This window comes from Vanellus vanellus (assembly GCF_965231255.1).
Source record: "Vanellus vanellus genome assembly, chromosome: 4".
Lineage (NCBI taxonomy): Eukaryota > Metazoa > Chordata > Aves > Charadriiformes > Charadriidae > Vanellus > Vanellus vanellus.
Genome location: NC_138909.1, coordinates 7,906,951 through 7,931,533, shown reverse-complemented (window position 1 = coordinate 7,931,533; position 24,583 = coordinate 7,906,951). Strand labels below are relative to the sequence as shown.

Here is a 24,583-nt window from a genome sequence, read left to right as displayed (position 1 = left end):
CACCTTTTAAAACTAAAGATTTTCACATCTAAGCTGTGCACAGAAACAGAGATTAAAGATAAGAAAGTAATTAAGTAATTTCTCTGAAGATACATGAGTGGCACTTATATAAAGGATACCAAGATATCTTGGTTCTTTTAAGCCTGCCAAACAAGAATTCAGAAACGGAAGTTTTTAACTTCAACACTAAGATTGCAAAGTTACGACAATATTCTCAGGTCAGTAAATAAAATGTACCAAACCCTGCAATTAAGATGCTGAAATTAACATATCATGTTTCCTAAACCGCCTGTAAGACAGTTTACACTCTCATTACTTTCATTAAATCTGAAAAAACAGGCAATTGTAAGCAGAAGCCTAAATATAATTTGAAATGTCAATCTGTCTTTTTAAGAATTCTATAGGCTGTGCGGGAGAAGGAACTGCTGTTTGATTAGGAAGGATTTATCTCAAGCTTGGAGACTGGGAGTAAAGCTGAAATCGAGGAAAAAGTATTATATAAAACGAAATGAAAAAATGCATTTTGGGTAAAAACAGGTTGCTCACACATAGAGACTCAACTCCACAGCTCACTGAGCAGATTAGATCTGAGGTTTGCAATGCAAATGGATACTTTTGTGATTGTAGTGTGCTTATCTCACAGATAGGCTCCTTGAAGGAAGCCCGAAAGTTATATTCTCTGATCTTTATTACAATGTAGTTTCCCCTTGAAGCAAAATTAGTTTGCCAAAATACTGAGCAATGAGCAAACGGTTGGATTTTGCAGAAACATTGTATTTTGTAAAAATAGACTGTTAAACTGACTCAATTTCAATTCATACACCCATTTCACTAAAGCTAAATGAAGGGCTCCATTGTTCAGTAAACAAGCCAAGAATTCACACAGTTACCATAGGGAAACATCTATTCTAACAGCATTTAAAGTCTTTAAAACCAATTAGAAGAAATATTCCTTCTAAGAACTTCATTCAATATACTTCAATGTTTTTTGTTTCCTGATTTTCCTGCATTTCTAACCCTTCTTACCATCCCCACAGAGGCACCTTACGCGCAGCTGGCTTGGCTCTGCCCCCTTTCCCCTGTGCTTTCCAGCTTCCCCCGCTCCCGGCTGAAGTTGCCTATCATGCTTCAGCCAAGCCTCCCGTCTTGCTGCCTCCTAAAATCACGGCAATACTTTTACGCCCCTGAATCCCCAGTGGCCTTTTCCCAAGCTTCCCACAGCTTGGGCGTAGCGCCCCCCTGTCGGTGGTGACGCTGAGTTTCAGCGCTGAGAGCGCCCCGGGAGATGGGATTATCCCCCAGCCTTTGTGCGGTGGTTCTGTGTGAGGTCGCAGGCAAATCCAGCCTTTTGCCAGCCTAATAATTCTCTGGGTTCCCCAGACTTAACCCTTTCTGTGAGGCTTTTAGGATGGTGCAACCTTATGCTGACCTCTGCGCGGAGCTGTGACAAAAGGGTACGCAGAGGTGTGTTTGTCAGTTACGCTCTCGGTGCCCACACGCATGGTTGCTGTAAAAAACATATTTATTTTTCCTTAACTTCTGCTGGATCGTCCTTGGGATGCTGTGCGTGGTGCCAGGTTTGCAGGAGGATATTATGTAAGGCCAAACTTATCAGCTATTATCAATAAAAGTAATCGACAAGGAGAAGGAAAGTGCCACTACTCAGTTCCGAAGCATTGCACTTGGGCGAAAGAATAAACAGGAGCAAATTTTCCCTGTGTTAGCCGTGTCAGGGAAAGGTTCATTTCTGCAAAGGTATTGCTGGAATGGAAGAACTGCCACTATGAATGGCTATTTTGTGAATAGCGGGAAATCTCTGTAAAAAGGAGTAGCACGGAGATGGATGTTATGAATATTCACTCTGTCGTGAAATAGCAAATACACTCAAGCTGTGTGAGGCGGTATTACAGATTTACAGTCTTCAAAGTATGTTGTTTTAAAATTTGAACACCCTCTGATGTCAGAAATTAAATACAAGTGGGTATCAACGTCAAATACGTTTTGCTGAGAGATGCAATTCACGGGGTGTAAAGGGACATGAGAGGGCCTTCCAAGTTTTGCAAGCATGCTACTTCTGTATTATTTCCATTCTGAGAGATGTATTTTCTTCCAGCACTACTTTATTTTCATTTTCTCCCGTTTTTACATTCCCAAATAAAGAGGAAATTGAGGATTTAGGTTCAGGTGGGAGCCCAAGCAAAATGGATGATTACCTTGCCGCACGCTTGGTGGTCCGTTGCAGCAGTGATGCGATAAACAGCAACCGGGATTTTGTCAGGTCTACCCGGCTTTAAAAATGCTATTGGCTATACCAGCTCCACAGCCCTGGAATTGTCACCCGCGTATGCTTTTTTCTGCCTTTAACAGCGCTGCAGATATTTTTGACTCTCTGAGTTCATGCAGAGTTTTATACCTCCCCCTTGTAAATCCTTGGTATGTTGTACACAATGTAATCCAATATTAACATAAAATAAAATCGTATGAATAAGAGATTTTGGATTGTGTATTCCTAATGGAAGCCAGACACTCCTAATTTGCCTGCCACAGCATCAGGCAGTGGTGAGATTTTAGCGTCCCCAATTTCCTTTGTTCCAGCTTTCCTAAAAGCCTCTGACTTTTCCATGCACACACTGCTCATAAAACATACATGTAAAAATGGTAAAGGTAGGCATGGTGTTCATATGGTCTCATACCGCATGTCATACAAATTCACAAGACACAAATGTGAAGTGTGAATTTGCTCCAGTCAAAGATCCTTTATCTGGTCACAACTCTTGAAGTCAGGAAGATTTTTTCAACATAAAAACTCTGCGAAACCTACGCCTGCATTGTCTGGAGTATCTCACAGTTTGTAGCTAAAAATCACTTCCATCTTTACTTATCACTGGGGGAATGATATCAAATATATGTTATCTACGTCTTTTGCCAGGGTCTAAGACAGTTTATTTAACTCTTAAGGGAGACTGATTTACTTCTTAACAGCCAGATTTCAGTCAGAGGGTGGTTCCTCATTGTCCTTGGTTTCTGTTGCTGAGAAATAAATCCTATTCTTCATTTGACAGCAGAATAAAGCAGGAGGAAGTTGGGAGTTTCAGAAAATATTTTAATCATATTAAAACCAGGCTAAATCCTGCAGTACTTACAAACCCCTACAGAGACAAAGTTCTCATTTACCATTTTTGCCCAAGCAAAAGATTTGCTTTGATTTTCCAGATTCTGACCCAGGTGAAGAATAGACCCTTTCTTCTCCATTAGCATAACAAAATGATAAGAACTGATTTACAGCCAGGCAAGCCAACCCACCCCCTGCCTCCAAAAAGCCTTGCAGCTGGAATGTCTGCTTTGGAAACAACAAGGCTGCAACGTGCATTGAACGAACAAAGCCTGCGGATCCTTACTCAGTCAATTTGCAGTTTTCCTGGCAAAGTACGGAAGTATATTAATTACTAATAAAGAATTACAGCACACTCTGCAACCTTTGAGCAAAGAGAGACCCTTTGTCTGCTCAAATCGGCTTACGTGCACTATATTGAAAAAAATTACCTGCAACTGTGCTCTTGAAAGGTTGGCTTGATGGGATTCCCCCCAAAGAAATCGTAAGAACGTTTAGTCCACCAAAGTCTTGCGTGGTGTGGAGGATGTCTCGGCTATGAGTCCTGTCGACCGACAGGATAGTAGCAGACCCGTTCTTCTCAATGAGCACCGAATGCCACTGACCATCCGCAGCGTACACTTCCGGGATATTTCTTTCCACTTTCCCAGCAATTCCAGCATCGGAGACGTAATGCACTTTGCCACCTTTTATCTGATGAGAAAACAGCGAAATGCATCATTTTAAAACGATACGCACATAACCACTCCTTTACACACAAAACCGATGTAATGCTTACGCAGTACAGCTGCAGTAGCTTTGGTTGTAATCGGAAGGCTGGGTATATTTTTCCCCAAATAATTGCTTTGTACTGAAAACGCATTGATTATTTAGTACGAAAAATTTGGACGCAATTAAATACATCATTGCCTCTGTAGACAACTTCGAGCTGCCATCCACTCGTCCCCCGGCTAATCTCATAAGAGAAAAACCTCTTGAGAGGCCAGCAGTAGGGCATGCACATGACAAAACGTTTCATCCAATAAAAGAATAATTCTTCCTCCTTCTTCAATGCGAGCGTGGAAAATGCTTTGCAGAGTAAACAGATGTCGGCCCTGCCCGAAAAACTTCCATCTAGTTTTCATTACGACACAGTAGGAATATACACGGCATGGCAGGACTTGGACAAGATCCCCATTTCCTATCTGGTTTTGCTGCTAATTTGCATTTTGCAGAAAAATAGTTGGATTTTAGAAACCTTTCTGAAGAGTTGCAAAGCGTGTGAATTTTCAAATGGTGCTTCCTTGAGCAGACTGCTTTTAAACTTGTGAACTGTTAGGGGAAAAAAAAAAGTTACTATTAAATTCCATGAAAAATTTTTTGGCTTTTCCTCTAGGAGTGACGCCTCGCAATTCTACTGAATCATGAGACGCAGGATTTCAAACCTCTTATTAGCTTAACATTCAACGATCCCAAAATGAGATCAGGGCAAATTCTGCATTTAAGAAACAGGGAAGAAAACCCCAACAAAACAATAACCCAACGTCCAAACCTGCCAGCTTCTCAAATATTGCGTAGGAGTCGGGTACATCAGCGGAGCTCCTAAGGGCGTACAGACTTGCGTACAGCTCCTGTAGGGTGGCTCTGCAAATTGTCCCGAGTTTCCTTCCATGCTCTGCATGGTTGGTCCCACGCGTTAAATAAGATGACTCTCTTCCCTCCCGTGTTCCTCGCTGCAGCTCGGTCGGTCCGGGATCTGTAACACGGGCGTGCAGAACGCGTGCATGCATAGCCCAGGAAAGGTCGAAGCCTCAGGTTTGTTGAAAGCTCTGTAAGCCTCGCGTGCTGCGTTCCCGGAAAAATAACGTTCACCTGGGAAGAACTGTGAGGTGACACACCGGCTGCAAGAATGCTGCTCTCGTTTCCAGAAACTGTTAAATGCTCTGGATTTACTTCTTTAGTGATGCAAGCTGAGGACTTTGTTCATACAGATCAGCTTTAATACGGCTGTAAGACCACGCTCACGTCTTGGCAGCGGCCTGAACTGAATGCACCTAGTGCGTATTCCACTCGGATCAAGAAATACAATGGTTAACACGTGCACGCACTTCATTTATAAACGCAACAATTTGGACTATTTGCAAATGTATTGTTTGAGGGACTCTTTGATAAAGCCGCCCCTCAGAGACAGGATGCTTTTGTTCCTGGCAAACACAGGTGGCACGCTTCTAAACTAACGTGCAGCCCAAAGAAAATTTCTGAAAAGTTGGAAATGCAGTCACTCAGACTATGACAACATACTAAACAACATTTGCCACAATCAAGAGTATTTATTAAAAGATTAGCTGGGAAGAATATATACATATATTTATGTTTGTAACCTGTAACTGGCCTGTTAGTCTTATTTTGTCTTTTATGCTCCATGAAAATACTGCCTTGTGTTTCGGCCTTTATGGAAACGAAAAGAAATATGCCGTATCAGACAATATATGGAAAGACTAAGCACAGAATGGTAACTTTTAATTCCACATTAGAGAAGAATTGCAGAATTATTTACCTGTCAGCAACTTATATTTTCCATACTGAATTATGACTCTTTAGGTCTATTTCTGTTTCTTTAAAATTGCATGTGACTAATGCTAACAGACTCATAAATAATACACTAGTGGCATATGGAAAATAAAATTTCCAGAGACAAGACAAGTCCATGACTTCTTCAACCAGGAAAAAACTAAGGAATGTTCATCTCAGTTCCTTGAAGCACAACATATTTCTAAATTTGAAACAAATGCTGATGCTGACAATACTGAGCAACACCCATTTCTGGGTTTTATTTAAATGGCAGAGCAACTGACAAGTAGAATATAATGAAAAGAATGAACCACTAAATCAAACATATTCCTATGATTCAACTTTAGTAATATTCTGAGTCTCCTCTACTGAACAAATTGCTTCTTATTTGTCTTAAATCTGAGCACTAGTCTTTACAGATTTATGGCCCACTGGATGAGCTATCATTGAAAGGAGTTATGTTCTGATTTATTCCTGCAGCTCAATATGTGCATGGGCTCACAGAATGGTTTGGGTTGGAAGGGACCTTTAAAGATATCTAGTTTCCCCTCCCTGCCAGGGGCAGGGACATCTCCCCCCAGCCCAGGTTGCTCCAAGCCCCATCCAGCCTGGCCTCCAACACTTCCAGGGATGGGGCAGCCGCAGTTTCTCTGGGCAACCTGGGCCAGCGTCACCCCACCCCAACACATGCATATAAGTAACGTGATCCACATTCTCTACCCGTACAATTCACAGACCTTAGAGCTACAGCTACAGCTACGCTCATTTAATCTGATCTCAGGTGAGATTTCCAGCTAAAACAAGGCTGGCAATTTCACCTTTAACCTGCTGTATTTATCATATTACTTCTAACTGAATTAGCTGCAACATCTATTATTTGTAGGAAAATAAGCTGTGAGAAAGAGCTTTACTCATAAGGAATCCCCTACCCTCTTCCTTTTGGTGTGTTTTCAGGGGGGCATTTTCCATCTGAATTTGACCATTGTTTAATTTAATCTGCTAGTTTTTGTATCTTTCCTGCATTAAGGACCCCTTTGTATCATAAAGGCCTCTCCTGGATTCTTTGGGGGGAATTTACCTCCATCATTTCGGGAACCAGCTGCTCGCAATCTCAGTGGGTCTGATTTATTACCGTATTTCTTTAATTTTACCCCAATCGCCGCTACACCAAACCCAGTTAACTACAAGAGGAAAAATGCGGAGGCACAGAAGTAGCCACAGGACTTGTAGCTTCACCCTGGCACAGTTTAATATTAAAAAACACATGGCAGGTTTTCTCTGAATGCTTACTCTTGGGATAAAACACATATTAAAAAGACCTAAAAATCAAGTTATAAAATCGCCTGTTTTGAGGACTGACACGAGAGTGGCAAGCAGAAGCTCCCACAGCGCATCTCCTGCACTGGGAGTGGAGTGAGATGCTCGTCATGATACCTGCTCCAGGTATGAGCAGGGGCACAGGAGCTATACTGTACTAATTACAGTTAAATTACTACAGTTTTATTTACTGGCATCATCTGGGAACTTTTCGGCCATAATCGGTACAGTGATGTTACCTCTCCCTCCTCAAACTGCTGCATCTGTTCCGAGGCAAACCTCCGCTCTCCACCCTTGCACAGCTGGGTCTGGGACTTGACACCCTCTGCTTGCTTGTATAACTTCACCAATATTAACAATAATAAGAGTGTTTGCATAAACACACCACTAGTGCTTTCAGCCAGGAAAGGCAACTCTCTCTCTCTCTTTTTTTTTTTTTTTAATAATGCTTGTGGAGCTGACCTAGCAAATTCTACTAGGGAGAAAAAGGTAGTATTTGGTTTGTTTGGTTTTTTTTTTTTCTCTCCAGAACTCAAAATAATAAGATCTTATCTGCTAAGATGTCTGAGGCAGAAACTTCCTATCAAATGATGTGGGAAAAGCGTACGCCAGGGAAGTAATGTGGACTTGCTTCTTAAAACGCAGCGGTGTGTCAGGAAAGCTCTGTACCTCTGACCAGGCAGGTGGAGAATATCCATGGGGCTGAAGCTTAGAAAGTGTGAATTTCTGTATTTGAGTTTCTTTAAAAGTCAGGGGGAAAAAAAACTTGGAAAGCCTTAGAGCAGTCAAGGAAACTTGGAGCTTACACCAACCCTATAAAGGGGCTTGCCAACATCACTGCTGTACTCATTTAGAGTTATGAGTAAATGGACTGAGTCATAGCCAGGAACTGAACCATCGCTTTCTCTTGAGAAAGGTAACTTCTGCAGCAATAAACTCTTTGGGGAAAAAAACCCCAAACTGTGTGGCATTTGAAGCATTGGTTCAGCTACGTATCTTAAAATAGTTTGGTATTGACATTGGTCTGTGGGCAAGCTCATGAATTCAAGTTATCCCTCACTTCCTAGTTTGATAAGCATGAGCCACGCTAGTAGGAATTTATGAAAACTTTTTGGCAATTGTGTGCTAGCTTAAGGAGGGTCTGGGTTCCTGGCCCCAAAAAATCAGAAGATAAAGGACCAATAACAAAACGATTTGTTCTGTGGGGCGTAACTTAATGACGATAACAAATATGGCAATGAAGACTGTACTTGCTGCCTTAAAACAGTCACTATTTGGAGTCCAGACAAAAGTGATTAGATACAAAACCATCAAGATCTTCTGATACCTTGGCAAATAGCAAGGGAATTGTTGAGAAGATGAATGATACTGGACCAGTGCCTAGCCTCAGTTAAAGACCTAATATTTTATATAGGAAACAGCAAGAGTAATGGAAAAATGTGATTTTGATCACCATGCATGAGGCAGTCCAATCAAATCAAGCTCGGCATTAGCGGTAATCTTACCTTCACGGTAGTGAAGTTGCTGCTTTCCTGGACGTGAACTAAAACGCCGTTCTCGCTTCTCGTCCTGAACTTCACTTCCAAGCGCTCTGCGTTCGGGGGTCCCGGGCCGGCGCCTCGTGTGCCGTGTCTCATCATGTATTCTCGCTTCTTGTTTGGGCTCATGTGGTAGTCAAGTCGTCCTTTGCCTTCCAGCGATAAGGCAGTGTCGGCGGTAATATCTGGGACAAGGATTGGGAGGTACTGAGTAGGCAGCTCGTTACAGCTACAGCCATCATCTGCCTAATAACGACCATTTTCTCTCGGAGCAGAGATCAAGTTCAGAGCAGGTCAGGGGGGAGAGCGGGAGCGAATGGCAATTTCAGCCCCTCTATTCTTTGGCTTGCACCAGAATGTGTGTTCGAGAGTGGGAGTGTGCTAGTAATTTACTGCTGCTATCAGTCAATAGTAAATTAAAACTCGCCAGGGAACAAGTGAGGGAGTAGGGAAAAAAATTTGGCTCTCAGAACTGTAATTCCTTCCCAGGGATGTTACTGTTTCCATTACTGCAAGCAGGGCTTCATGATATATTGAACTCTAAGCTCTTCAGGGCAGAGATAATGACTTTCTATTTGTTACGGCATGAAAAAAAAAAAAGAATAAAAATGGCAGAGCATTGACTACCAAATGCTGTTAAAATTATGGCTAAATTCTTTTGTAAACCGGCGCAATAAAAGCATATAAATCAGCTAAACAATAATGGGACATGTAAGAAAACAAAGCCCAGTCATTATTCTGCAACTACATGGAAATAAATCACTTTGCTCTCCCAGACAATCCCGTATTGATTTACAGAGCTATCCATATGCCAGTTAATAACCCCAGAGCGTAAAAGGCTTGCTTTTATTTACATTTACCATATTTTCTTGCATATAATCCGAGGGCCATTTGATAAAAGGGCCTGCAGTTCAGAAAAGCCGTAAGCACATGCACACCACGTTTACGTGAAGGGAAGGGTTTTCCCTTACCCTCTTACCTCCCCAGAGCAGACAAATCCCTCCTTCGGGATCGCTTTATTTTAGTTACTGATTACCTGTTATTGGGAAGCGGTAGTTTTAAATGAGTGCAAGATACCTGAAATGTGATATACGGACCAGAAAACATGATATATGTCATTTGTTGCTATTTTTAGCTCCTGAAAGGACAACAGTCCATCGTGGACTTTTCCTTCAAAATTATTTAAGAGGCAAACATGCTGTTTGTTCTCATTATTTTATAAAATTCATTATCCCACGCCCCTGAAAAGAAACTCTTAATGGCATTTGGTTAAACCATAGCTAGGTGTACGTTAAGGAGAAAGACAATGAAACCTTCTCCGTACATTTTTCACAGTGTTTTCCCGTCAGTCCATCTCTGCAGTGACACTGCTGCCACGACCAGTGGTCAACGCAGGTGCCACCATGCTGGCAGGGGCTGGTCGTGCAAGCGCCTTCTAGTCTGGGACACCTGAAACAAAGCGGAAAAGTAGATGCTGAAGAGCATAGGCACAAATAAGCAGAGAAAATGTGCTGGGAAGTATCCTTCCCCCCAGAAATGCAAAAATGGAGAGGCTCTTCTCCACAGACAGCTCGTGTTTCTAAACAGATCCCAATTTTCAGCATCAAGTTAACAGTCTTACGAAACAGAAAAGAGTTCAGAGACAGTGAAACTCCTATTATCTGTTACGCAAGAGAAGAAGAAACTCTTTTAAGGGCTCTTTACGCTGCAGATCTCCAGAGGTTTCATACCACAACGAACACCGCAAACTTGGGGGCTGAAAGAAGGGTGAGCTAGCAAATTTGGACGAAAGACTGACATAATTGCTACGGTGGCGACTTCAAACGCCAAGATGGAAGAAAACCCAATAGAATCAGATAGTCCATCATTTCTGAAAGACCACTTGGAGGATATGAGGGAAATTCAGTGATACTTGAGAGGCAAAGTGATAGAACAGACATTGTGGATTAAAAAGAAATAAGAGGGAGTAGAGGGTTAGCAAACAGTATGAGTACAGTCAAACCCAGGTGGAATTTATAAAGAAACCCAATAACAGGGCTACTCTATTCCAGCCTGCAGAGCAACATTAATAATAATTGGCAATAGAAATGTAATGATGTTGCTTTTTTGAAGCCTCTGTAATCTTTCATGAACCTTTCATCCTAATTCACTTTCTTCCTACATTTTTCACACTTTACAGTAAATTCTACAGTCATTTTTTGACAAGAAATATCTGACGGTGTCTGAATGGAATAGTGTCTGGCTTTCACGACGGCTTCCTTTATTGTAAACACGGTCCAGTCGATACCGTATATAGCAGACGTACTGATCTAAGATTCCTTGAGCTGCCAACGCCTGGCTGGGCTCCAGGGGACGTCCGTTGACTGCAAACTCCATTATACAGCCCACAAAGTCATGGCTTTCCACCTGTCCTCTCCTTTGAAGGATGGGCTCTACAGACCTGATGCCACCAACCGTAACTCGATTGGGTTGTACATCGAGAGTCCTACAAAAGAGTCAGAAAAATAATTTATCAGACATTAAGATAGCAACAACACCACAGGAACTCTAACCATCAGCTACGGTCTGCGGCTAAAATTCCCCTTCCAAAATTCGTATTTTACATTTAGAAGGGGAGACAGAGAGATAGGTAGCGCTTGAACTAACAGTTATAATGGGTATGACTCTAAATTCACACTCAGTTATCGCAGCTCAAAAATTTCTATTCACTTGACTGAGCAGCGTGCTTGAAATCATAACGAATAAGGTTTTTTAACTCAATTATCATTTAAATTGTAGATGATACTTAAATAGATGGAAGATGGATTCATTATTTAACAAAGGTATAACAGCCTTGCTAGTGGGGAAATCACATGTGACAGGAAATATGATTGCGATTATTGTAAGAAATTAGCCAAAGAGATTGGGATTTAAGTTATTGTCATCTGTGAAGAGGATCTAAAGATGCGACAGAAAGGCTTCCGAGTTAGTTACGGTAAACACAATAAATAAGGTTTGTTTTCTGTACTGGCCAATGTTTAAGAAACGCAAACTGCAAAAGATGACATCTGGAAATTACTCAAAACAATGACAAAGTAATTACTCTGATTTTATTTTTGTTTTAAAATAAAGCAGTAATCAGGTATTTCTTACACCTTTGTAAGAAATGAGAGGTGCAGTTTAAATAAATAAATAAATAGAAGACCCTAAGTCAAAGCCCCAAACCGAACACTGGAGTGAAATATAGGTGCTACCAGAGTTAATAGCATTTCAAGTCTGAGCCTGGTTTTGGCAAGAAAGATACAATTCAAAATGTAAAAGTGGAGGAGGCTTTGCTAAAGATTTGTAGCACTAAATATTGTAAAACTTCAAACTGTCAGAGAGTAGTGCTGTATATTTAAGAGCCAGTTGATTATCACAAATACATTTGTGTATTACTGTATCTGATATTCTGATTTGTTAACATTGTCTCCATTACGCTGTGAAATCTCATACTATTAGGCAATGAGTCTTGTCCCTGTTTACACCACAGTGCGGACTACCCAGGGCTGTACTATTCTTATATGGCCCCAAAGCCTGGGGACAGAGACAGAGTCGAGAACTGAGGATTTTTGAGTAAGCTCCTTGTCATGAATGAAGTCCATGCAGAAACGTAGCCTGAGTTAGCAAGTAGCAGTACATGTGGAAAATTTAATATGCTTCTGTGAAGATGGGAGAAAATGACACTTCGGAGCCTTGCCTTTGCATGCCTCTGAAGGGCATGTAATCGTTACTCCAAATTTATCTGGCTTTGGAGAGTGATTTCTTTATCATTTTACTCCAGAAAAACGCCCACAAAATGAAGAATTACTTACCAGTCAGTAGAAACAGCAACGTTGCTAACAGTGCAGTAGCCTGGCTCCTGATCCTCCGAGCAGGAGTCCACCGTCAGGGATGCCGCCTGCAAAAGCCACACACACAAATATGCTGAATATTACAAGGTTGTAATCCCCAACCACATTAAATATTTATGATTAAATATATTATATCAAAGATTTTACTGTGAAGGTGGCGAGACACTGGCCCAGGTTGCCCTGAGAAGCTGTGGCTGCCCCATCCCTGGAGGTGTTTAAAACCAGGTTGGACGGGGCTTGGAGCAACCTGGGCTGGGGGGAGGTGTCCCTGCCCATGGCAGGGGGGTTGGAACTAGGTGATCTTCAAGGTCCCTTCCAACCTAAACCATTCTGTGATTCTGTGACTTGGCTAGAATGGAGCACTTAATGTCACTCGGGATCACAGGGTGCTTCAGAGTCACTGATCAACTACGTTCTGCATCAACATAGTGAATACCAAGATGTGGATCCTAACAGAGAGTGAGCTAATTGACTGCTTCATACAGAGAATCAGTTAAACACAAGGTTTTCGGATTTGGGTAGGGTTTCTTTCATGTTTGTTTGCTTTACTGCTTGAAACTGCAGTTATTTTGGCTCGTACCGTATCCTACTCTTGATCTGAACAGAGAGCTGCTCCCTCCAAACACAAAGGACATTCATTCCTTTAGGGGCTTGACTGTGACATTAAACACATTGCTTAAACCAGACAAAAGGCACGTTACAAACGCTGGGAGTACAAACACTGAGATTACTAGTTAAAAATAATAACCAACCACTCCTCAAAGAGTAACCAAGTGGACCCGATTAAGGTAACCCTTAGGCTGATACGTCATGAGGGATGTTTGCCCCGTGTTGATAATGCTGAAACGTGGGGATACCTACAGTGGGACCAAGCTGACGTTCATAGAAGTACCAAGCATCGCCAGCACGTAGTGCAGTCTTCCTCTTTAGTATTATCACCAAGCCATCAAGCCCCAGACAACGGGGTTGCCACATTACCCATCTCAGTCATTTACACTAAAGCAAATCACCGCACTTTAATTTGTAATCTATAAAAGTCTAACCAAAGCTTTCACTGAAATAATGAAATAATTCCTGCTGATTTAAAAAGGACTTTTTCTTTTATTCCTTATTTAGCAAAGAATTTTCCCCACAGTGATTTATTAATAACAGATGCGCTGCAAAAAAAAAAAAAAAAACCAAAACAAAAAAAACAACCCTGAAGGTCAGTTATTCCTTAAAACAAATTTTCAGAAAAATAAACATAATCTCCAAATTGTACATATCTGCTCCTCATGTTTCAACTAGATGTGTGGTACAGTTTTACGGCAAATTTAAATCAAACGTCACTTTTAAAAATGCCTTGGTTTCTATTTTGATTTCAATTACTCTACAGGAGCTGAGCAAACAGCAACAGCTATCAGTATGTCATTACTTTGCAATGGCTTTTTTCCTGCGTACAACTAAGTTCACTAACAACGTCCTGCTGAAATCCCCAGAGATTGTCCACGCTCTTTCCAAATACATACTGTGAGCCGACGCATTGTATTGACCAAATAAATTCATAGCTCTTAGCCCTAAATCATGCCCTACAGTACGCCTAAATTGTTCAATTTGCTATTTTTAATGAAAGCTTATCTTGAATTTCTTTCCATGCGTAATGAGCAAACTGCTTCTCCCGAAAAATGTCAGTCTGCAGTTCCAAAGCAGATTACAGCCCTGTATAAATTAAACAATTCATAGAAAGAATAATAAGCTGGCTGGCCTGTATGCCATCACACACATACATATTTTCCTTCAGAACATCAACAACAAAAAATGAAACGAGTTTTTTGTTCTTAGCTCAATCAGCGTAATCTCCCTAACTTGCATCGCTATGCGCTGTGAAAGCCAAGCTACAACCCCAGCTGAAGGGCTGATATTTGAGAATATATTTTACTTGGACCGGAGTTCATACAATTTATTTTCTAATGTTAGTCAAATGTTCCTGCTTGTTACTTAAGCATTACTCTACGGTTACCTTGCCGCATTATGAGACTTTCTACCCTGTCACTCTGCAATAGCTCAGGACTGACAACTTAATGATTTTACCAGTTTCCGATAAAATCCCACTGTGCTGTAGGAAATGACAGATTTGGAATCCTGAAGGGGGGCTATTTTATACAGTTTTGGACACCTGGGAGACATTTTTCCTGCAGCAGAAATATCTAAGACAAAGGCGATTCTTTTCACATAACCGTGTTTGTAAACAGCTGACGTTACTGAGAAGGTTTAAACAGTACAAAAAAAAAAAAAAAAAAAAAAAAAATCACACAAAGGTAGAGGTTCTCTTAAATGCTTGCTTTCGGCTTGAAGTGTTCATAACTGAAACATTCTGTAAATAGTCCTTTTTATGTTATCTCTTCTTCTGTAATCCAGCCCTCTGGCATATCTACAAGTAAAACATTTTCCCACTATACTTTTTTCTTAAGCGTATTTCATTTATTTGTTGCAATTTTTAATGTGTGCTCCTATACTCAGCCATTTCCGTCTCATCGATAGAAAGATCACACCAGTTTAGTTGCTGAAATGGGAACCTGGTGCCTTTCAAGATTTAGGTGCACCTTTGGGCTTTACCGTTTGGAAGCTGCGATGCAGATTGTTAAGTATCTGATAATAAGGCACGTTACTCATTACTCAACATCACAATTAGCCTTTATCCTATTTGGATATATAACTCCTACAAACACGCACAAATTGGATTTGCAAACCCAGCTGAAGACTAAACCATCCCCCCTTCTATAAAGGGAGGAATTAGGTCTTGTACTGTGCAACCGAAATGCAGTTTCAGGCTCAAGACTCTCTTAAGAGATAAGAAAAAAAGCACCGTTTAGGAAAGTCAGGAGACAACCCCGGTCCTACAAAGAACCCCAGACCGCAAGGTCATACATCCCTCTGCTGCTCTTGGGACGTTTGTGCCTATGGACGTCTCACCCCAGACCTGAAGCTCTTCAGCACAGTGCTCTGAACAGAGCAGCTTAAAAACACACCAGGGCTGTATCTCAGCCTTCTGCAGCAGCTCGTGATGGGAAATCTCTACCAGGACTCGGGGGGAGCCACGCTGGGTAGAACAGTTTATTCTTTTATTCCCTACATCACTTCTGGCTTGAAATATATAAAACAAAATGTGGAGCCCCAGCCATCGATTGTTCTTATATGACTTTCATTGCAAACAGGGGAAGAATATGGGATTCCACGACTGCTGGCCAGTTCTGCCTGAGAAGGGAGCTGTCGGGCACTAGTTACTGATTAGGGATGGCAAATAGATTTGGTTTCATTTCTAAATCAAACACTGTGGAGTCAAAAAGCTTGGCTTGAACTCAAAGAGCATTTGGTTTATGTTCTGCTTTGGAAATATTATTAAAAAACGAGAGAAGAGGAATAGAAAACATTTACTGGAGAAAAAAAACAAAACAAAACAAAACAAAACAAAAAAAACGAAGGCAGGAGAGGGGTCAGAGTGCCAAGCATATGGCAATCTGTTGTCCCAGTTCAGTTTTTGGCAGAATTCCTCCCCTCAGATGCTTCTTGGGGGACAAAAATAAAAGTGACTACCCTCCTTCCCCCCAAAAAACCCTCTGAATGTTCCACCTCAGAAATTTCTACACGTATGCTAGGGAGAAAAACAGGCTTTCAGTCTGACGAGATTGGCAACATCTCTGAAGTAGCCCAAGGAGGCCAGGGACACCTGAAATTTTAAGTTTGCCCACTTCTATTTTCCAAATGTTGAGGGGTTTTGCAGTTCCTATGGTTAGTTAGCCTTCCCTGATAATCATCCCTGTGATCTGCATCAGTTAATTAAGACTCATGCGTAGTAATTTATTTCATTAATTATCCCTGGTTCTCATTTTCCACATTTAGAGCACAGGGCATTGCACACGTCTTTTTAATTATTCTTTATCATCATCGTTCTAAACAAACGATTCTAGGTCTCTGAGTCAGTTGGAGTAAGACAGAAACGAGGGAGGTTGTTTCCAAAGTTGGAGGCTCTGCTAGCAAACGCAACGTTACTAATTTTACGTTCCTCTGAGTTCACGTGGAAGCCAAAGCGAACTCTTGGCTGAACTCATCTTAAATTCTCGTTTTAGCATTTCTTACCATTCCAGCCCTCCGGGCAATCACTGTGTGAAATTGTCCATCCGACACCTTCTTAGCCGTGGTAAGCTTGTATGTGCCACTGCCGAGATTGTAGGAGAATCTCAGCCTCCCCTCTACTATTTCCAGGGCCAGAAATTCTCCCCGCTCTCCGGTTTGGTTATCGTAGTTATACAACATTAAGGCGTGTCTTTTTATAGTGGCAAACTTGATATAGATGTAATTATTGTTTGGATCCATACTGGGAAACTCCATATACGACAACTCTTCAAATCCGTAACTGTTCAGTTCGCAATGATTCCCAAAAACACCTGCAAAATGAAAAGTGATGTCTGCTATCAGATCGTTTTTTTCCTCGCTGTGCAATCTTCCAGAAACAAAGTACTGATGTGTTCTAGATATGGCTATGATACACGCGCTCTTTTAAAAACCTCTATGCAACTTCAACAGCAGAATCCTATTACCCACAGGTGGGTGTTGAAGTATATGTATTTCAACTTACAAACCGAGTTACAAATGTCAGTTACATCTATGGAAAAACAAAGTACGTTTCATTGAGCTCTATGGTTTCTTTAGAAAACAAAAAAAACAGCGAGTTCGACAGCTATGTCAAATACGGTTGTTAATTATCATCAGGCATTTGTTAATCCAGCTGTGGAAATAAATTTGCAACTTGAGCTTATTTTTCTCTTTATCGCTGTTACCTGAACTGTTTCTCAATGGGTGGTTCATTCGTTATACTTATGATATAAACATATATGTGATTAAAACATTATGCCTTCTCAGTATTTTTACCGATCTGAATATTTGGGTGCATTCTACATATTTCTTTTGAGAACTCTGTTACAAAAAAAAAAAATCAAAAAAAAAAATCAGGGGAAATTATAACTGCAGGCAACAATGAGAAAAAGCTTACTTAATTTGTGAATATCTGTTACATTTACAATGGACTATGACTATATAGGAAATGAATAAACTCTGAGGAAACGTAAACCAAAGGAAATAAAATGAAGTTATTCCACATGTTAGTAGAAAACCATATTCAGAGGTAGTTGCAAACGTGTATTAAGAACAATACTTTTGTGTGAATGTATTCATCAGTCTTAAAACGTTGTAGATGATTTCTCAGGTTTATCTGTTTTTTGATTAATCTGTTGCATTTACTTTCATGCTTTTCTATATGTACAATGACAATTCTGGATTAATCTGCATTCAAAACCAATCTTGCTGCAATTATACCATGAAACCTTGAAATATCTTTGTCGTTTTGTTTCTTTATTGGGTTCATTCCACAACCCAAATTTGGGATAATGAAATTCTAACAATTATTAAACTATTTTGGCAGTACTGTATGCTTCTCTGATTCTCGGAATTGTACTCCGGTTTTGGAAGTCAGAACTTTATTAGTGTATAATAAATTGAATGGGCAAGTCCTGGTGTGGGCTAACAAAGCTGGTTTGATTTGGTCTGGTTCTCTTGATCAAACCTACTAAATATAAAACTGCCATCATCTCACGTTGTGCTCCTCACTCGCAGAAAATCATGGCTGCTCACTATTTCTTGCTTTACAGATGCTTTGACAAATTAGGCAAACTTCTCAAAAGAAAAACCAAGCCCTTGCGCTCAGTATCATTCCCAAGTCCCCTTTTCTAGTTCAACATCACGACGACTCCCTGGCATGTCGCAAGTGAGCAGGATACAAGAATACTGATGTCATTTCCAGAGCTCTTACTCTTCAGCCCTCCTAATAATATTAGGCAGGAGAGCAAGCACTGCTTGGAGTCCTCGGCATGCCCCCCCCCCTCCCAGCAGCCACAGTGACCCCCCAACGCTGCCACATTCTTCCACCTCCTGCCACGCCAAAAAATATCATTTTCTCCCACTTGCAGCCGGGGAAAAATGGAGAGGATGGGGCTGGGGCATGGCCAACACCTGCCCACGGACCAGGATCCATATACACACCTATCGCTTTTATATAGGTAAAAATAAACGTATATGGAAAGGGAAGACGAAGCAGAGGAGAGGCGAGGCGAGGCATACTCACCGAAGGGGCAGTGGCAGTAGTACCCCTCCACCCCGCTTTGGCAGGATCCACCGTTGAAACAGGGGTTGCACTCGCAGTAATTGACAGCGGAGTCGCACGTTTTCCCTGCAATTAGAGGACAAAAGCAATTCCCAGGTCAGAGTATTCAGGTCAATAGGAAAGCCTGGCTGGTATTTCGGGAACGAGCTTATGAACCAATGCTGAACGCGTGGCCAGGAGGGAAGGGGACAGGGACCAGTTGCGGCTGTGGGATGGAGAGAAGAAACACAGACACAATGCCGGGCTGCTCCCAGCCCCGACACGGGCATAATACGCAGAGCAGAGAAATTAACTTTACTGTTCAAGTGTCTCACATTGTAATAATCTCATATAGGTTGTTGTGGTTTGGACATAGGTATCATCTTGGTCAGGATACAGACACATAGCAAAGGCTAGGACTGCTTTAATGCTTCTTATTGCACTGATAATGAATTATTTTATTCCTCACACCATATAAATACAATATATGTTTAAGTTTAAAGTACAACATGAGCTCACATAGAGGGTGTCCATTCTTATATGTGTTTGGGTTTGGTTTTTCTTCCCCCCTTTTTTTTTTGGCTTTACTAACTGGTATCTGTAAAAGAGAGATCATGAAATGAAAGGAGATGCTGAACTATAACAAACAAAAAAATATTATTTTCCCCCTTCTATTTAATGCAACGTACTCTTTAGAGTGCAGGAGATACAGACAGCCCTTGCTGGACCCTGTAAGAACAGCGCATGCTGAACACAGGCTGTTATTGTACATTATATGATTTCTCTTATTTTTCCTCATCAATTACAACCTCCTTCCTGACTCAGAGGGACCACAGTCCTCTGGAGCTAAAACCAACTTACCCTGGACACAGTCCTTTTCTAAGCAGACATTGTGACATGTGGTAAATATTATTCACCAGAGAATAAACTGAAATCACATAATTCATTTAGACAAGGAAGGGAACCAAGAGAAAAAGTGAAGATTTTAACAGATGCCGAATACTGACAAGGGGATTCTTTGTATAAAACTAAGATTTTCTTTGCATGGCATCACTACCTACAAAAGTATTGGTCTTCATGGCTAAGTTCTTCACTGCTTAGCTTTTATCAGCCTAGCGACACTTCTACTCTATACCACTCTTCGTACCTGCCTGCCTTCTGCCGGCAGCGCCAGCCTTCGCCGCCTGCTCAGCAAAAACTTTTATCGTCACGTCTGTCCTTCGTGTTTCTCTGCAAAAACTGGCAAAATCAGCCACGTTCTTCCAGACATCTCCTTGAACTTCACCTTGGCCAGGATACAGACACACAGCAAAGGCTAAGACTGCCTTAATGCTTCTTATTGCACAGATAATGAATTATTTTATTCCTCGCACAGATAATGAATTATTTTATTCCTCACACCATATAAATATAATATAGGTTTAAGTTTAAAGCACAACATGAGCTCGCATAGAGGGTGCCTATTCTTGTATGTCACATATATCTTACAATTCTTACATCTCACATGACAGCAATGCACAATACGCTGTCCTCAGGGATTGCTGGTCCCTAAAACTGTGGAAAATCAGGACTGTGCTACATTAACTCTGCTGGCTTTTTCAGAATCTCACAACTTCAGTCACCTCGTTAAGAAAAACTCTTTTTTCCCCTCCCTCCACTTTTCTGTTTAACCTAAGGAAGTTTGCAGGCAGCTCTTCCGCGTGAGCAGCAGCCCTCCATGTGCAACCGCGAGCAGGATGGAAACGGAGCACTGGAGGATTCCTGTGGTCAATACGTAACTTGTAGATTCACCATAAATCCAGGAAACATTTCCAGTGCCTGAATCTAATTATGCTTTGGGGGTATTTATTTATATTTTATTCTCTAATGGGCATGACAGAAGGATGAGCTAACTTTTTATGTTCGATTTTGCTGTTTTCTTTATTTTAAAATTATGGTACGTAGGACAGATTGTTGACTTATTGAGGAGAACACATAGCAAGAGCAAAGCAGAGATGCTTAAAATAGCTCAGTGATGTTTCTTAGTTTTCACAAAAATCAAGTGTAGCTAATAAGGCCTACTCAGTTTTTTTTTTTGCAATTCAGTCTAACTAAATACTCTTCTTTTGCTCAGCTAACATTAAAGCTGGCATATTTGCTGAGTCAGCAACAGAATATGGGTGTTTATTTTAGCTGCACATATTTTAACCAGCGAATAACATCATCTTTTTCATATTTAACAATTGTTTGAATAATTCATGAAACTAATAAAAGTGTGTTTGCATTTATTCCAACTGTTTTGACACACGAGAAGACAAATACTCTGATTTAACAATTCATCAGAACTATTAAAACTAATATTTATTTAAAAATGAAGAAGAAATCCTGGCTATTCTTTGCCATTCACTGAAGTGCTAAAGACCCGGGAAAAATGTATCTATTTACATTTGGAATAACGATCCAACGTCCAAGACGTCTATGAACCTTATTTTTCCTCCTTAAATGCACATTAAGCTTGCTTATCCTAGAAAGCAAGAGTCCTTCAGCCAGATATTGGCAGGACAAAAGTATAACTTGGGAATACTGTTCTAGTTTATCACTATGGTAGTTCTGTATAAGAATTTGAAATAAATGACTTTGATAAAGCTAGATCGTTAGAAAAAACTGGTAAAGAGATGACGAGAGTTATAAACTAGAAACTGATAAATAAATAAGTCGGTAGGTAAACAGTATAATATAATGTTATGTAACTACCGAAAGAACAGAAACTTATTTTTATTTAGCATATAACCCATTTTCAATTTAAAAAAAATAATCCTGGTACGATGGCCTAAAACTCTTAAAGACATCCATCTTTTTTTCCTGCTTTAAGATAATTTTTAGTTATACTTTTTTGTTCTTCTAAAAGATTCCAGCTCTCCTGAATTGCTTCTCCTGCGTGTCTCCCTCCAGGCAACCTTACCGACCAATTACCTGACATCAGCTTCTTCTGAAGACCGTTGCTGCTACAAGGCCTTATTCCCTCTTTTCTGCAGAATCCTGAACTTCATCAGCCCCTCCTAATTTCCTGCTACCTTCAGCTCTTTGGTCAGCCCCTCCTTAGACTCCTATGAGGCACAAACTCCTGCGCGTTCCTCGTCCATCCGCTAAGGAAAGGTCTCCGTACTTCAAGCTAGTATTGGCAGCCTTCATTTGTTACTCTGCCGAGATCCACAGAGTTTCTATCAACTCCTGGTTTTCGGATGGCCCACCAGTGTTCAAACTGTACTTCCTTACTCTTCCCTTTTCATCTAAACCATGTTCCTCCTGCGCTCCTATTTTTCCCCTCTGTTGTTATTGCTCAGCCTTGATTGGCCGAATCGTCTCTTTCTAGACCTCTGAACACGGACATATGCTGTAGAAATAATGGAAAGTTAGGCTGGAGGGACCTTGGAGGTCATGATGTCCAACCCCCCCTCAAAGCAAGGCAACCTTCCAAGTTAGATCAGGTTGCTCGGGGCGTTACCCAGCAGGGTCTTTCTCTTTATCCATTCTTCACTGTGGGGACTCCTCTAGGTAAGCTGCCGTGATACCAGTTATGCTGTACTTGGTCCTGCAACTTCTACTAAACTTTGACTTTTTTTTTTTTCCTTTTAACTCCTTATTTTTCTAGCAAGTAGAGCCACCTGAGATGGAAGCAGTATGTCCCACTGCTTTCAGTTATCTCCCTTGCCACATGTTAATGCTAGCTTTCCAGAATCTTCATAAAAGAGCGTATTTGTTCAAGTCCACCTTGATGGCCCACCGCTTTCAGGCGTTACAGACACATTAAGGGGCGTGCTAAAGATTTAGATTTGGAAAAACAAAACACAGCTTGTGAACCCATTGCTTTTGCTGTTCTGCATAAGGTATTATCCTTATATTTAGATATATGTTTTGTGAAGAGGTAAAAGAAAAGAAAAAAGGAGTTTTAGAGAGGACTTTTTCTTGAGTAGAGAATTTACACAAGTACTAGCCATTTTGAAATTCCCCCTTGCACAGATAAAACAAATCATTCAAGGAACCTTGCTGGATTGCAGAGGATAAGAAACTGTTTGCCACTATGCATAAAAGCATCCTCACCCGAACCCAAGCGCTCAGTTTTACTGCTTTCCAGAAATATAACGCCGATGATTTTAACCTCAGAAAACTGGAGTGGAGTTTTGGTTTTCAGAGGTTATTTTTCCCCAACGGTCTGCTGATTTAAGTTTTACAACATGAATTTAAGAGTAATGTTCTGACAGATCTTTATCCCATGTAAGCAGTGCACCTCAAAAAATGAGATGTACGCGTTTTCATGGCTTAAGCAAGTCAACCTTCAAGAAGCATTGTCACACCTTCGGACTACTATGCACTTCTCAGCCAGGGAATAATTTTATTTGGACAGCATAAAGAATCAGGCTAATCATACAGGTCTGATTACCATTTCAGGGTATCAAATCCAGCGAGGGGCAGGAAACGCCTCAGCCAAAGTTCTGAGAACCAAAGGGACTCCAAACCAGAGCCATCCCCAGTAACGTTCCAGTTCAGGTGAACATTGCAGTTAGTCAAGTTTACAGATCTCAGCTGAAATCTCAAAGGATTTGGGGTATGCATTTTTGTGTCAGAAAGATCTTTTTCTGAAGGCCATGAAAATGAGGATAACGCTGGATAATTGATAACAGACAGCGTTCAGCATTTATCATTCATCACCTCGAGCTGATGATATCACATGCAGGGGCTTATGCAAAAATCTAACTTCCTGAGATTTTTTTTTTTTTAATTGAAAAATGTAACAGGAACAGATACCAGCTGAATGCTCTCGGCTTAGATTTCAGCTGATTTGGGAGTTTCAGTTTTTGTGGTTCTCCGTGTCCATCTTTTAAAGTGGTTGTTCTAATATTTTAATCTTGCATTTGAAACAATTTCACAAACCTACATTCCTTCATCTTAATGAGTCTTGGAAAACAGGAAATGAAGGGTTCAAAGGAAGGGCAGACAACTACTGTAAATCACAAAGTATATTCCCTCCAGAAAGGGATTATTTTAAAAACAAAACCTGATCATCATTAAGACATGTAATTATAACAGATTGTTTAAAACCTAATGATGTTGCTCTGAGGTAATCAGTCTTTATAATCCTATTCAGTGAAAAGAACTACATACCTTTGCAGTATGATGAAGTGAAATGCAGCTGACAAAACATAATAAATCAAGGAAAAGCAAGACTCGGTTTTCAGGTAGGCCATTACAAAGGTCTACAGCTCATGTACTCTAATTTACGGTGAACAGAGAGTCTGTCTCAGAAAATACTAATTTCTACTTGCACGGGGTACCGTGTAAATATTATTTTTCTTCTGAGCATGCAAATTCAATTATGAGACTGTATTTTCATTCCAAGAGAAGCAGCAAAGCTATGTATATGGTAAACTGAATTAGAAATCCACTATTTTGTATGTCTTTTTTTTTTTTTTTTTTCCCCCTTCCTTGAGGCACTCAAGGTTTATATTAATAAAGAAACAGTTTCAGGCTTTATTTTTACATTCACTATAGCTACCTTTAATCATATATGAAGCAGGATTAAACGCCCAAGCAGCTGTGTTCTCTTTCTGTTGGCAGGATAATAATGACATAATAGTCTCTATGTCAAGCATTCTCAAACAATCTGTATTCTGACATTTGTTTGCAGAACCCATTGAATATTAAATTTGCAGAATTTCAAATATGCTTTTGCAGACATAAAACGTCTAAATGTACTGAATATTGATTGTGATCTTATCGGATAAGCTGTGCTGATATTCAACTCCAAGGATATTTTAGTTTTTAATTACATACTTTGGTGCCATTTGTTTTCTGTCTTGATCAATTAATCTCCAGAGACTTAAATAATTCTTGATTCTGAAACGGCCAACCGATTTAAAAGGATCTGACTCCCAAATAGAAATGTCTGCCTCAGTGGTAGTCTGTTTTAAAGTTATTTGTGTTGACAAGGAGTTTAAGAAAGCTCATATCAGATGCCACATTTAATTCATGGCGTGAAAGA

The 24,583-nt window shown here is 40.6% G+C and overlaps 1 protein-coding gene across 1 annotated transcript in view; it reads right to left on the bottom strand.

The window, feature by feature from the left end:
* Positions 1-24,583, bottom strand: part of FAT4 (FAT atypical cadherin 4) — a gene marked incomplete at its 5' end in the record, with an annotated part of 73,307 nt that overhangs the window by 2,721 nt on the left and 46,003 nt on the right. Inside the window, 7 exons of the mRNA XM_082482446.1 lie at positions 3,544-3,805; positions 8,485-8,702; positions 9,842-9,966; positions 10,823-11,002; positions 12,351-12,436; positions 16,506-16,813; positions 18,547-18,651. Of these exons, the coding sequence (XP_082338572.1) occupies positions 3,544-3,805; positions 8,485-8,702; positions 9,842-9,966; positions 10,823-11,002; positions 12,351-12,436; positions 16,506-16,813; positions 18,547-18,651 (1,284 nt within the window). The remainder of the gene's footprint in view (positions 1-3,543; positions 3,806-8,484; positions 8,703-9,841; positions 9,967-10,822; positions 11,003-12,350; positions 12,437-16,505; positions 16,814-18,546; positions 18,652-24,583) is intronic.